Source organism: Diadema setosum, chromosome 2 (assembly GCF_964275005.1).
Source record: "Diadema setosum chromosome 2, eeDiaSeto1, whole genome shotgun sequence".
Lineage (NCBI taxonomy): Eukaryota > Metazoa > Echinodermata > Echinoidea > Diadematoida > Diadematidae > Diadema > Diadema setosum.
In genome coordinates, this window is record NC_092686.1 from 35,699,888 (window position 1) to 35,714,605 (window position 14,718).

The 14,718-nt window shown below is 38.7% G+C and overlaps 1 protein-coding gene across 1 annotated transcript; it reads left to right on the top strand.

Annotated features, from left to right (window-relative positions):
• The first annotated feature begins 272 nt into the window (after positions 1 to 272).
• LOC140242221 (DNA-(apurinic or apyrimidinic site) endonuclease 2-like) lies at positions 273 to 10,249 on the top strand. Its single transcript, XM_072321968.1, has 8 exons — positions 273 to 387; positions 3,499 to 3,507; positions 5,248 to 5,331; positions 5,743 to 5,938; positions 6,516 to 6,662; positions 7,462 to 7,534; positions 8,939 to 9,033; positions 9,118 to 10,249. The coding sequence occupies exons 1-8, from the start codon at positions 273 to 275 to the stop codon at positions 10,196 to 10,198; spliced, it is 1,800 nt and encodes a 599-aa protein (XP_072178069.1). The 3' UTR covers positions 10,199 to 10,249.
• Positions 10,250 to 14,718: the final 4,469 nt, after the last annotated feature.

Below are 14,718 nucleotides of genomic sequence, written 5' to 3' on the forward strand. Positions count from 1 at the left end.
CTCGCAGATTCCATTGTATTTCAGTGCTTAGTGCCTGCGTCTTCCTTCTACCACGCACGAGATAGGGATTTTCCCACTGGCAGCGTAGCGCCGGCTACCAAGTAGCAGTCTTCGGCTACGGCCTGACCAGACGCCGCCGCGCCGTAGCGTCCCGTGTGATCGAAGCTAGTTGCGCAGCTCAGTAGTGCATCAATCAGGCAGGCCCCTTCCAATCTAGCTGCTTTATCTTTCGGTTATGCTGAACTGTAAAATCTCAACAGTTATATTTCAACATGAAAGTGCTAACATGGAATATCAACGGAATAAGAGCATGCAAGATACCACTCAGACAGCTGTTTGATTCCTTGGACGCTGAAGTGATTTGCTTGCAGGAGACTAAACTTACACGTGAGTGATCACAGTGTAGTGATGCAACAAGACAGACAGTTTAGTTGATAAACTTAACCCTGCTCTTTCAAAGAAATCCAAACCCTCTCCAAGCATAATAACTTAATAAGTGTATGTAGGAGCAGGACTGTCTATGTCACTGTCACTGCACTGTTAATTAAAATCAGTGTTACTAGTACAATGGTGGTGAATAAATGCAGTGTTGTGAGGCTCACGTTTATTGACCATTAGGCCTAGTGTTATAGAAATTGTAGAGCTCTGCAGGGGCGGATCCAGAGGGGGGCACACAGGCCGTGCGCCCCCTCTATTGTCAAAACAAAAGAAATAAAAAGAAAAAATGGGGGCGCTTGCACCCCCCCCCCTTAATTTTGTAAAGGCGCCTCCCCTTTACGGAATTCCTGGATCCGCCCCTGCTCTGACAACCTAAATATAATTGCACTTCCAGCTCATCAAGATCTTGGAGCTTACTTGCCTGTTCTTGTTAACTTGGATGTAGAGATGTAAAAGCACTAGTATTGCTTATTTTCCTCCTCAGGTTTTAAGATCATTCCTCTGATATGGGCTGTACTTTAGCCTCGTTATAGTATAGGGGATGGTTGTTCCAGGATATATGATATGACCAAGCGTTGTGGGACCGGACAGGTTGTGGGACCGGACACGTATTGTAAGTGCGTCTGTAATGAAAATTGACGCACCCAGGAATAAAACCAAACCTTTGTCTTTGAGGTACATGTAAAGAAGGGTGCATATTTTATGTAAAATATGTAAGTTTTCACGCGCGAACTTAAGTGTCCGGAAACACAACCTCCCATCATACTATAAAAGTGGAAATTTTCTTGCATTTCGTGCAACAAGCAAAAAGCACGAAAATAAAAGCACGCAAAAATTTTTGCCGGCCATATGTTCCCATACTTACTGTCTTGATTCCGTGGAATTAAAAACACGCGAAACTCTTCTTACTGGGCTGAGCGCAAAAAAAATTTGTTGCGAAAATATGCACCTTTACAATAGTTTTGAACTGATGTACACTTGATTCTCTGATTGCACGATTGCTGTGTCTGACAAGGACTTTCAATTGTTGCAACCATAAACAGGGAAGGACTTGTGATGTGACATATAATTATCTGGATCTTGATCTTCTAAACTTTCATGCTGTGGACTCTGGTTCTGGATCCCTCTACCAATTAAAAAAAAAAAATGTACCACATCAAGATAATTCAATCCCATTCATGACTCAATGAGGTTGTAGATTCAGAGAATCTCTGCTCTTTGTCACAGCTTTCAATCTTTCTGGATACTCCAGGTGGTGAAGATGTGGAAGTTGTCTTGTGGCTCTTTGCTGCACTTTCTCTAACAAGTCCTCATCTTTTTTTATTTACACCAGTCTGCATTACAATATTCTAGTGTCTGTGCCTGTGTGGGTCTGATGATAGACTTGTAGAGCTTGAGCCATCCTCTTTCATTCAAGCTGGAAAAGGATAATCTTGTGATAATCTCAGCTACATGGTCAGAGGACGTACAAACTGTGTATTAAAGTGCAGAATCAAAGGTTATTGTACAAGTGAGATCTTTCTCTTGTTCAACTACAGGTATTCTTACTTTGTCTTTGATCTGCAGTTGATGATATGTTGTGGTCATACTGTTGGTTCTGTCTCCCGTAGTGAACAACCTTGCATTTTGTGATGCTGACCTGCAATTTTCATAATTTTTCAGCCCAGTCTGAGACAGCATGAATGTTGTTTTGTATTACAAGCATTCTGCTTCACTTTGACTATCGACAGCATGGTATACTTTGGCATTGTCAACAAACAATTTAATTTCAGATGTCACTTCTTCTGGCAGATTGTTAATAAAGCAGAGAAAGAGCACTGGTCCTAACACACAGCCCTGGGGGATCCCACTGGATGCTGATTTTGGTGATGACAGCTTGCAATTTACAATTGACTCTCTGTCACCTTCCAGTCAAGTAGGCTGCTTTATCCAAAAAAGGACGTTCCTAGAATGCCACAGGCTTATAACTTGCAAAGCAGGCATTTATGATAAACAGTGTCAAATGTTTTCTTATAGTCCAAGTAGACACAGTCAATACCATGACCATTATCTATCTCTGAAATCTACTTTTCCAGAACCTTAAGGAGTTGCTTCCCACATGAGCTTGCAGAATGAAATCCATATTGATTATCAGTGAGTAGGTTTTCTTCTAAATGTTCCAACAGGACTATTCTCACAATTCTTTCCGTGACCTTTAAAGTGCACACTATTGATGTTAGACTAACATGCCTGTAGCTTGATGGGTCGCTTCTCTTTCCTTTCTTAAGAAGTGGAACAACATGAGCCTTTTTCCAAATATCTGGAACTTTTCCTTCCCTCATCAATTTAGAGTTCTAAGATAAAATTGGAGAGGTTCAGCCAGCTTGCCATGCAGCTCTTTCAAGACTGTAGAATGTATTTCATTTGGTGCTGAGGATTTGTTTGATGTCCAGGTTGGAAAGCAGAGCATTAACGTTATGGTAAATTAATTCCACATTGTCGAGCATTGCAGCAGTTCTCCTGGGCATATCATGGATTAATGCCATATCGTCTTCAGTGGAAACACTACCAAAGAAGGAGTTAAGTGTGTCAGTTTTCTCCTGATCATCTTTGGCCCATGATCCATTTGTTTTCAACAGTTCTGGAATACCACATCTAGCTTTGGTTTGACTCTTCATCTCCAAAAGTTCTTACTTTTACTTCATCAGCTAATTTGTCTTGAAAGTCCCACTTTCTCCTGTGTTGAACACAAGTGTTCCAATCAGTAACAGATCTGCTCTTCTGATACTTATTTCTAGAGTTGTGTTTCAGCTCCGTTGCTTTCTTACAACAATGATTTAGCCATTCAGGTTGTTTTCCCACTGCCTATATTGTAGGTCTGAGTGCATAAACCCGTTCTTTTGTGCAAAGAAATTCCAGGTCTCCTCTCCTGAAAGATTGATCACCAAGTGTCTCCTTCCAGTTAATCCTATTCAGTGATTTTTTTGTTGTTGTTGTGTTGTCATAATCTGCATGGTAGTAACTTCTACTGAGTGATTCTCCTTCTTCCTCATTTGACCCAATCAGCAGCTCTAAATACAGAGAAATATGGTCACTTTTTACAGTAGGTGCATCAAAGCATAAATGAGCTAACAACTCTTCTTCATTTGTGAAAACCACATCAAGTAAGCTGGGGGTGCACCATCTCCGGTATCTAGTTGGTGACTGCACGTGCTGAGACAAGTCAAGATCCTCTACACAGTCAAGAAAACTGGAAGAGTCTTCACTCCCACCAGTGGTCCTGTTTGTGCTCCAGTCAATGTCCTTGTAGTTAAAATCTCCCATGATGATGATGTAGGCGATCTAAAAGTTCCTAGTTATTCTCCCAGCTACTTGAAGGGGATCTGTAGATACTTCCAATGATGAGAATCTTGTGCTTGATCTCCATCTGTACCCACTCTGATTTCATACTTTAACAGGTATTTGTGCTTTGGTTTCTCACATGAATAGCCACTCCATGCTGAGAATGATGAATCTCATTCAGTAGGAACAATTTGATAACCCTGCAACTCGAGCTAACTGACTGTATTTCTAATTGAACTTTCTTTTCTTTTTTTTCCTTCTTTTTTTCTTTTTTGATATGTCTCGGTTTTGGTTATCACATCAGGGTTTTGTTTTAATATATTTGCATCTTGAACTCTTCTCCCTTGTTCATGAAGGAATCACAGTCATATAGACAGCTATACACTATTGAAGTAAATGTGAATTACATTTAAATGTTAACAAAAGAGTCCAAATGTGGATAATTCCAAGAATTTGTAGAGTGCTCTGTAAATCAGAGCTTTAAAGATTGCAGGAGTAAACACAAGTAAACACAACATTGTCTTGGAGGCTCTTTGACAAGTTCATCACTGTATTGGCTGTAAAGTGCTCCTTAAATTTCATCCATGGATGTGTATCATCCTAACTTTCCAGATAAATGCATTTCCTCCACAAGTCCAATCTTCATAGGAAGGAATACACTCCATACAGTAGCTCAACTCTTTCAATAATCATCAGCAATCATTTCATCAGTAAAGAGACAGTATTCTGTCTTATGGTATGGTATTTACATACGAGTATGATATTGATGTTTATGTAAAAGGGATTACGTTTGTACAGGTAAATCATCAACCTTAAAAAAAAAATAAACAGGACAAGATCAATATGTTATTCATATTTTAAAAAAGGATGTAGTTGAATTTGTAAAATGTAATTCATATTGCTGAGTTTAATCATTCAGTCTCTGTGAAGTCCATAAGAGCAGTAGCAGTGTCAGGGCACAAAACATGTATATATCGGAAGATCATCATTTTCTAGTCTGAGGATTATTTTCTAGTCTGAGTGATTGTGAAAGTGTGGAGCTCAAAACCACATCCATTGTGATGAAGGCATTTTTCTTAGAAATTGAAGAGACTGGGTAAACTCCACTCTGATTTCAGGGGTGGGTGAAATAAACTTGTGAGGGTAAATTTCCCTATTTATACAAATGCATGTATCTAGAAACTTCCAAAAAATTTAGGGGGTTCTATTTTCTTGAGGCCTTTACAATTGTACATTTTGTGTGCTTCCAAGAGAGGCCTGCTCTCTCAGTGAGTGTCCATAAGTACATATGTACTCATTTGTGAAGATATATGGGTGTATATACAAGTAGTCCCTGCTTGTATTTTGTATGAACAGTTTTCTCACCATTACCATCTTTTACTCATCTCCAAGATGGAATAGTTCCGAGTCACGAATATCAAGATATACAGTCTAGAAATATCAGAACTATATAAGTGGCTGTGATTCCTTTGTTTCATTTTATCACAGGCGATCAACTAGATGATGACATAGTGAATGTTGAGAACTACAATGCCTACTTTAGCTTTTCCAAGAAAAGAAGTGGATATTCAGGTAAGACCTTGGTGGTTTCTTCTAGTGTCTATCTCTTTTGGTATCTTATCATCATGTTGTTGTTGTTTTTTCTTTTCCCTCTTTGTAGGTCATCTTACTTTTGTTATGTTTGGTTTGTTTTATTTCTATTTTTTTTTTAATCTCTTGATCCTCTTCCATCTCTTCCATTAGCACCTTCCCCCACCTCAATCTTCACCTTGTAATCTGTTGGCAACCATTTCATATTTGCTGTCATTGATATCATATTGTAATATAATTGAGCAAATTTGTTCCCCAAAGAACCACATAATCAAACCTGTTGCAGCTTTCCAAACCACGAGTTCTAAATTCTTAGTGCAGCATATGTGAGCATCTAACTTTGATATCAGATGATGAGTCAGTAAATTGTCTATTTTATATCACTGTACCTAGGGGTGGTCACATACTGTCGTAATGACTACACTCCAGTTCTGGCAGAAGAAGGCATCACCGGACTTCTGTCTTCCAAGTCCAAACAACTGACACATGATGTTGTCGGTCACTACGGCGACCAATCATCATTCACGGAGGAAGAGCTCAAAGCCCTTGATGCGGAGGGTCGAACTATCATAACGGAGCATCGTTATGTGTAAGTCATTGTAGGATGTGAATAAATTGTTCTCTTCCTTCCCTTTCTCTATATCCCCCTTCTACCTTTTTATATATGTTGTACCCATCGTTGGTATATTGTTGGTATATTTGCACTTTCAGGAGGGGATGATTATGGCTATCTGCTTTGGCAGTGAAAACTTTTCTCCTTGCTCAAATAAAGAGAAGGTGAATGCATGTAACACGCATGGCCAACATTATTTGCATAGAATGCAAAAAAGCACAACAAAATGTGTTATTATGTATACATTGGTGTTAATGTGCCTTCATTATGCCTTCATCAGTAGTGAGATGATTTCAATTCATCTTTGAGAAAAATAAGTAAAATCTAACTCTAAAGTATTTAAAATGAATTAGAGAAAGTGTTTATAATGATTTTCATAGTGTTAAAAAAAAAGGATTAGATGAAAGACTGTGAAGAGAATTCATTTCCAAAGATAGCTTGAATATGAGTTCATTGGTGCACTACTTCACACAGTATGATTTAAAATCATTGGGAAGAGCTCCCTCTAGAGGTTCAGCAGTGCACATGATCTTGATCTATATCTGACTCACAGGGACCAAGCAGACAAAGTGTGGGATCTCGTCATCATCAATGTCTACTGCCCTCGTGCTGACCACGAGAACCAGGAGAGAGTGAGCTACAAGCTTGGATTCTATCGGGCCCTACAGCTTAGGGCAGAGGCTTTGTGCAAAGCTGGGAAGTGAGTTTCTGTTTGCAAATCTTTACTCTACAGTGTGCAGAACAAAATTTCAGAGTCTAGAATTGTGCTGATACAGGCAAACCCCATTTTAACAAGATTATTAGGACCATACACATTTTCTTGCTGCAACAAAATCCCATTGGATCAGATGCTCAGAGGTTGCTTCCATACCTGAATACACACAAGTAGGACTACAGATGGTCATGACACATTAAGCCCCATTTGCAGATGAGAGAGAAGTAGGCTCTCCTTTTGGCATTTTTGTGTCAAACACAAAGTATCTTGGCAAGTAAAAGTAAATTTGCATGCATGAGATGCGACATGCACCACATGTTTTTGTGCATGGGATACAGCGTATACAAAATTTGTGTCTGGTTGTGAAACTTTTAGTGTGTATGAAGAAGTCACATGTTCTCTCCCTTTGTGTTCACTCTCGTTGCAAGCTTCTGAAATTAGCTTGCTATATCAATTGAGTTGTACCACATCAGTAATGTTGAAAAATGTGTTGCATAAAAATATTCTTGTAACAATGAAATTGTGTTGTATTCTTGTTCTTGATAATGGGTACACTTGTACCGACAAACAATTCTCACTATGTGGCCGTCCATTTCTTGTATTATCATTGTCCAGTTTGCTGTAGGATTTTAAACTGAAATATGACTTCATGAAACCAGCACAATCCAATGTATGACAACTTTTCTAGCTAAAAATTTAATTTGTTACAAATGTCATGAAAACTTGCTGTAGATGATCCATTTGTGGTTTTATTTTGCTTTCATGTTCTCAATTTACATTGTAGGTCAGTGATCATTGTTGGTGATGTAAATGCTTCTCACAGACGCATAGACCACTGTAATCCAGATGAGAGTAAGGTAGGTTTTGCTTCATGTTGTACTGGTTTTATTGATTATTCTCATGGAGAAATAAATGTTTCAGATTATTCTCTATTTCTTTAGGACTGAGTGTATCTATGGGTACATGTATGTGTGAGGATATATCTGTCCATTACTTCATTCAGCACATATTTGATTGTATATAATTCTATTATTGCTATGATTACTATGAAATATTAGCTAAGAATTATGATAAATGATATTACTTTATCATAATCTATCCCATCACATGGGGTTAAAAGTCCTGTGTACCTTTGGGAACAGTGATTTTAAAGATTTTCAAGATATGACATTTGATGCATATGTGTGTACGTCTGTTGTACCACAAAACATCCTATCATATAGAATTTTTGCGATAAAGCCTAAAATATAAGGGGGATATCTGTATTTTTCTCAGTAAACCATAGCTGTAGACGGTTTAGTCTGGAAACATTTTTGAACTATTGTTCACATTTTGTATATTTAACAATACTTAATGTCGATTTTACCGATTCAAATTTTTACAGTGGTTGTTTCCATCCCTAACTCACATTCTAGAACTTAATATTCTAAAGCACTAATGCTGGGTTTTTGTCTTGCCTGCAAATGGTACATTATGCCTTTAACTGCCTGAATCATCCTTTTTTTGAACTGCTCTGTCCATTACATCTCTTTCTTTTTACCCTTGATTTGCCCACTGAGTTTTCAGCTAGTGCCAGTGAGCTAATCGTCCAGTGTCAGATTTATTCGATATTCAGGATAGTTGACACTTATTATAATCATCAGCAAAATTTGCTTGACTATGACTGAGTGTGTAATAAAAAATACATTTTACAAATTATCTCAAATATCTCGTAATTCTAAATACAGTACTAAGTGCTTAGAATACAGGAAGAACTAATGGGCTTTTTCGCAAAACTGAGATTCTTTGTTGTTTTTATATGGTTAATATTTCTTTGTTTTCCCCTGCATGCTTTGTTAGGTTATCCTATTTGGGAATTACAATAATTCCTTTGGAATTGATAACAATCATTTGGTGCATTGGTGTATGCAAGTCAAATTTTGTGATACTGGTATATGCAAACGTAATTGGATATTTCTCACTTCTGTATAAGGTATAGTATTTGTTTAGCAATGGGCTAGTAAAAATACATTGTCCCCTTGTTCAATGAGTGTTGTTGTTTTTTTTTTAAGTTTTCTCTGTTTTTAATTTTCTATGAGAGCCAACATCATCAACCCCACCCTAACATACCCTGCAGTGTAATCATGACACACAGCTAGTGTAAAATGTTCAATAAACATTATCCCTCCAAAGTTGGATGTAACATTGTATCCTTTATGCTTTATTTTGTTTGGTATTTTTTTTCTCTTTCTCTTAAAAAAAACAAACAAACAAACAAACAGGGCCACTTTGAGTCTCACCCAAGCAGGAGGTGGCTAGATGGCTTTCTCAAAGATGTCCATTCTCCCATGGCCATCGCAGAGGAAGAAACACCAGAGTCCTCTCAGGAAAACGGCTCTACATCACCCTCTGGTGAGGAAGATGAAGGAGAAGCAGAGCATCCAAATGGCGAGTGCTCCAGGAGTAAGGGTGATGCAGAGAAAGATGAGGGAGAAACAAGTTTTGTTGGAGGTGATGACAGTTTATTAGAAGGGGATGCCGTGAGATCGGAGGAGAGTAAACTCTTTGTGGACAGCTTCCGCTTCTTTCATCCAAAGAGGAAGGATGCCTTTACCTGCTGGTCTACCGTCACCAGCGCCAGACAGACAAACTACGGGACAAGGATCGACTACATCATTGCCAACGAGAAGCTCTGTGTGGAGGAATTCACAGACTGCGACATCATGCCAGAGTTTGAGGGATCTGACCACTGCCCAGTAAAGGCTACCCTGGCAGGACGCTGCTCCCCGGCCAAGCAGCTTCATCCCCTGTGCGCCAAGCTCATGCCCGAGTTTTCCGGGAAGCAGCAGAAGCTGTCTAGCTTTTTCCAGAAGGTTTCGCCATCCAAGAAATTTGAACTTCATGAGAAGCTCCTTGCCAGTGCAGACCAGCAAAAAGGTGGAAGTTTCATGCATAGTGCAAAGCGTGGTGCGGGGCCACTGAACGGAAAGCCAAGCAAGAAAATCAAGACAGATAAGAAGGGTGTCAAATCTGGCAATATAGCTAGCTTTTTCAAGCAGAGGACTCCCTCTGTAGGAAATGTAGTGACTACATCTACCACAGTAGGGCCTGATGTGTGCCACACTTCAGCTGTCAGCTGTGGCATTGACAGTTATGCAGCTGTTTCACAAGATTCAATCAAAACTCCAGAGTCTACATATCCAATGCGCTCCAGCAGTGACACAAGGGAGGAGCCTGGCTCGACATGCAATTTGACAAGCCAACCCAAGTCGGAGGCCGGATCCGACAAGAACGCAACAGGAGAGGCATCCGATGCAAAGGTGAAGGCTCGCTCGCAGCTCTCCTCCCAGTGGCGAAACCTCCTCAAGGGGCCCCCAGCAGCCCCCCTGTGCAAGGGACACAAGGAACCCTGCGTGCTAAGGACAGTCAAGAAGGCGGGGCCAAACGTCAACAAGCAATTCTTTGTCTGTCGACGCCCAGAGGGTCACAAGAACAATCCCGAGGCTCGCTGCAACCACTTTGAGTGGGTCTCAAAGAGGTGATACAGAATATCTTTTCCTCCCCCACTCTGTATGATCTACTTTCAATATGCACTTGGGCAAGACTAAAATCACTGAAGAGCACTGTGAGTTGTATGTATGGAAGTGTACTTTATTGCATGACAAATGTGACAATCAATAAAATGTTGTATGGCCAAATTTTGAGCTGGAATTTTCCTACAATATATAGGAAAAGGATATAGGTGCAGTAATGTACAAAGGATATAGGTGCAGTGATGTCCAAGAAAGATTTGATGACGATTGTAATTCACCATAGTTGTTGAAGCCAAGCCAAACGAGGCAAGCATTGACTGTGTTCCGTTTGTCTACGGTGCCTTTATAGCTTGTGAAAGTCTTTCGGTCTGTGATCGTAACACATTTTATGTCGAAACTGTAAACACTCAAACTGATGCATCATGCATCACAGCACAGTTTTCAGCTTTTATGACAGAACTGATTCTGAAAGAGAGTGAAAGTGAACTAATTAAAGAGAGCGAGAGAATCTGACTTGGCAAAGTCCGGGAGGTTTTCTCTCATGGATGAGTCCACTGAGTGAAATCATACAGACAACATATTATGTGCTAAAGTGAACAAAAAGTGTGAGTGATAAACAACTAAGGAAGTAAAGTAAACTCTGCATTAGTCAAGTTCACTTGAGGTGACAATCACTTTATCCAAAGCAAAAAAAAGATATGAATTTTTACCTCACTTTCATATAAAAAAAAAAAAAACACTGGTTGAGTTGCAGAGGCAAATATTGAATAAGTCTAAAGAGAAATCCTGTTTCGTTTTGTGTTTTTCTTGCGGAATACACGAGAATGTCATTACATGAGTCATAATACAAATATTGCTTCACCAGATGGTTTAGATGCTAAGTATTTGTGAAATGGGAGTTGTAAGACAATTTCATAGTTAGTTCAAGCATTATATGTGCACATACACATGTACATGTACATTGTATATGCATGCAATGTGCGTGCACACTTGTAGCTGCTGCCTACCCGTGTTGCATGTATGTATACATCACTCTGCATAGTATTCACCTGGTGGATGATATTTCAGTGGGCTACTGAATTCACTATTTTATTCTATTATTATTACTCCTAAAATTTGTGAAAATAAAACCATAGCAAAATATTCAGCATTACAGTAGTTAGCTGACTTTAACATTTGAGGAGCAAAGTCTGCCAATAAGTCTCATAACACAAACTTGTGTCACACCAAGTTTACTGCACATAACAATCCATTGCATTCTTCTTTGTTTCACTTGGGGGGAGGGGGTCATTTCCACATGCTATGTTTGTATATGACCAGTCAGTCCTGCTACAAGGCTTAGGCAGCATTTGATGTACCAAGGTACATACGTTCTTGTGCTATCATGCAAAGGAGTGATATTTGTGGATAAAGCCATAGCGTTACAACTTGAGTGTATTCAGCATTTTTCTCAGACTGTATCTGTTGCCTAATTCTTTTATTTTAATTGAAAAACAATGAAGTTTAGTCGACTACAGTGACTGCGGGCAGATTTTTAGTACAGGCCATTTTTTGTGGCCCACTGTCTGCAGTGGGCATTGTCAAGAGAAGGGGTAATGATCCATGATTAACCCGTTGAAGACGAGTCCCAAGAATACTCAGGCAGGTGTCTATGGGAAATGCATGTTATAGCAAAATCAGTCCCTCCTCGACGAATTAAAATACAACGTGATACACACACATGCACATGCACACAGATTTTAATGTATAAAATGAAATGATTTGTGTGAACTCCTTTGTGTGTGTGTATAGTACAGTGCCATGTTGTGTTGCCATTAAATTTTCAGTCAACATGACTCGTGGAAAACGCGTGCACTTCATGGACAAAATTTGTCTTGTGAATGGCAACGTACAACCAGAACGTGCGTCAATACCAGTTGGTGCAAACAGTGTACACCACATTCATGTAACTGCATCATGAACAAGCAATAAGATATCAACAATTATAAGAGAAAACAAATTTGGCTCTGGCAAGAGTTGTATTTATGTAATTAACTTGAAACACTGCCCAGTCCCCAAGGTCTTTATCTCATGTGAAAATTCCTTTTTTCTCTCTTTTTTTTTTTTAACACAGAAATCTTATCATTCCCCACAGCTGTGGCCTTTACATGAAAATATGTGTTTACCAGAATGATGAACAGCAAAGATTAGTCCTAACTGTTGCGTCTTTAATCGATTTGATGTCGTTTGTATACCAGGAAGTGCTTGCATTTTCTCTCATTCTCTCTCTCTCTCTTTTTAATCGTATACGCTCCATTTGCAACTGTTTCATGACATACAGTTGTAGGACTATATGATTTAACAGGTAAATAGTAAAGAAGGCAGTTTGCTGACAAGAAGAGGGGATCATTTTACATTTGATGTCACACGAATAAGCAGAATGATTATCATATGCATTGCCAAATAATGTTGGAACACTTACAGTGAATGTCATAGAAGACATAAAGAGATGTACATGGCAAGTGAAGAATATTCTATAAATCATGATCACAATCTGTAAGGAATAACTTAGTCAAGGACAGTGAGCATTTTTATGATGTACTGTGTATCAGCATAATGTAGCATTATGTGTTACACAAGACTGTCAAAAATAGGTATAGTGACAAAATGCTAAAATCTAGTTTTTAAAAAAAAAATGTAATAGTTTTTAATGCTAGTGTTTCTCAACAAAGTTAGCAGACCTGTAATACCCATGCTTTAGGATTTTTGACTGCTCGGTGGGAAGATTGTTTGCTAGACACAGAAAGTAATATGTATTTTTTTTTTTACTTTATTTGTCAAAATGTGGAATCGGAGGTGTAAAAAAGTGTCACAGTGTAACTTCCTGAGGATGTTGATAAGAGCACACATGAACTAGTGTTGACACAAACCCAAGGAATACTGTTATTCCAGGGTTACTCTGTATAAGACAACTGCTTGTATGCATGTCTATTACATGGGGGGGGGGGGAGAGAAAGGAAAATGGCAGAAATGAAATATAAAAAGTTTATAATGAAATGTTCAAATTAAGTCAAGGATGAAGAATGAGATCAACTCTGAATAGTCACAGTGTGGTAATCGAATCAATGACACAGTGTGGTTCTGTATCATGATTCAGATGATATATGCCGGGGTTGATTCCTGTGATGACAATGCACTTTCCAAATTACAACCCACATACTTGTTTTGTTTTGGTTTTGTCTTATGGGTTTTTTAGTTTATTTGGTTGTTTGGTTGTTGTTTTTTTATTATTTTTATTATTATTATTTTTTTTTTATACAAATAGTATCAGAGGGTGTGATGAGTGCCATCAATGTTAGAAATACAGTTGACACTGCAGCAAGTTTGTTAATGATTGGTTGGTGCAGATGCGTTTCAGTTTCATCATTTACATTCCTATATGCATAAAAATTTTGCATACATTAAACTTTCATGAATTTCTCCAGGAGCCAATAAAATAAGATGCATGCAAAAATTCTTGTCTACTCAAAACATTGAATGCCACGAGAAAGGCTGTCAGCTCCAATTGGCAAAACTTTCATGCTGCGAATGTTTCAGATTTTACAGTACAAAGTTTCTCAATGTGAGCAATGGCACATAGATGTATGCAGGGGCGGATCCAGGAATTCTGTGAAGGGGGGGGGGCGAAAAAATATTTCTGGTGCCACTTCCGGGTTTAATCAGCTGACAATTCAGTGCAATTTTCTGATGCCACTACAATAAGAATTTAAAGGGGGGCACACACGACCCCTTCCATTTTTTTTCTTTTCATTTTATTTTAAGGGGGCACACACCTGGTGCGCCCCCCCCCCCCCCCGATCCGCCAATGATACGCTGTTGCCAGACAATGCCTACCTCAAGGCCAGTGAACTAATTTGTGGTACTGAATGCTTCAAGACGAGAGTGATGAACATCACCTCTGTGATTCCTAGCCCACGTTTTTCATCCTTTTGCTTTGGTCTTCCTGTTTGTTTTCCTTCTCTTTTATTCATGTGAGCGTCATATTTCCTTTACACTGATGCTTTTCTATTATCAGTGGGCAAGTACTGTATACGCCATATAGTTGGCGAGTCTAATTTCGCGAGTGGTTAAATTCGCGATTACGAAGTACAGTAATAATGACAGAAATTTATGCATGCATGTTGATATTGAGATCAGAGTTGATAATTTTGCGTGTTTAAATTCGTGAATGGCACTTGACTCACAAAATTCACGAAAATTTAACTTTGCAAAATATTTGCTGTATACAGTATTAAGTACATGTAGTACGTGGTATAGTAATGGTATAGTGGTGTAGTAATAATAATCATAATAGTAATGATACATGGAAATTTGTCGAGACTGACAAATTAGGTGATCTATTCAATCCATGATTGGGGATGATTGACCATATAATTTTTGTAATGTTCATCAAAGAACAGATTTGTCTTGTAAATTTGCATATCGACAACGGTATTAAAAAATGTATTTAACTGCTTTCATTATAAAATCATGTTTTATAATGGAGATAT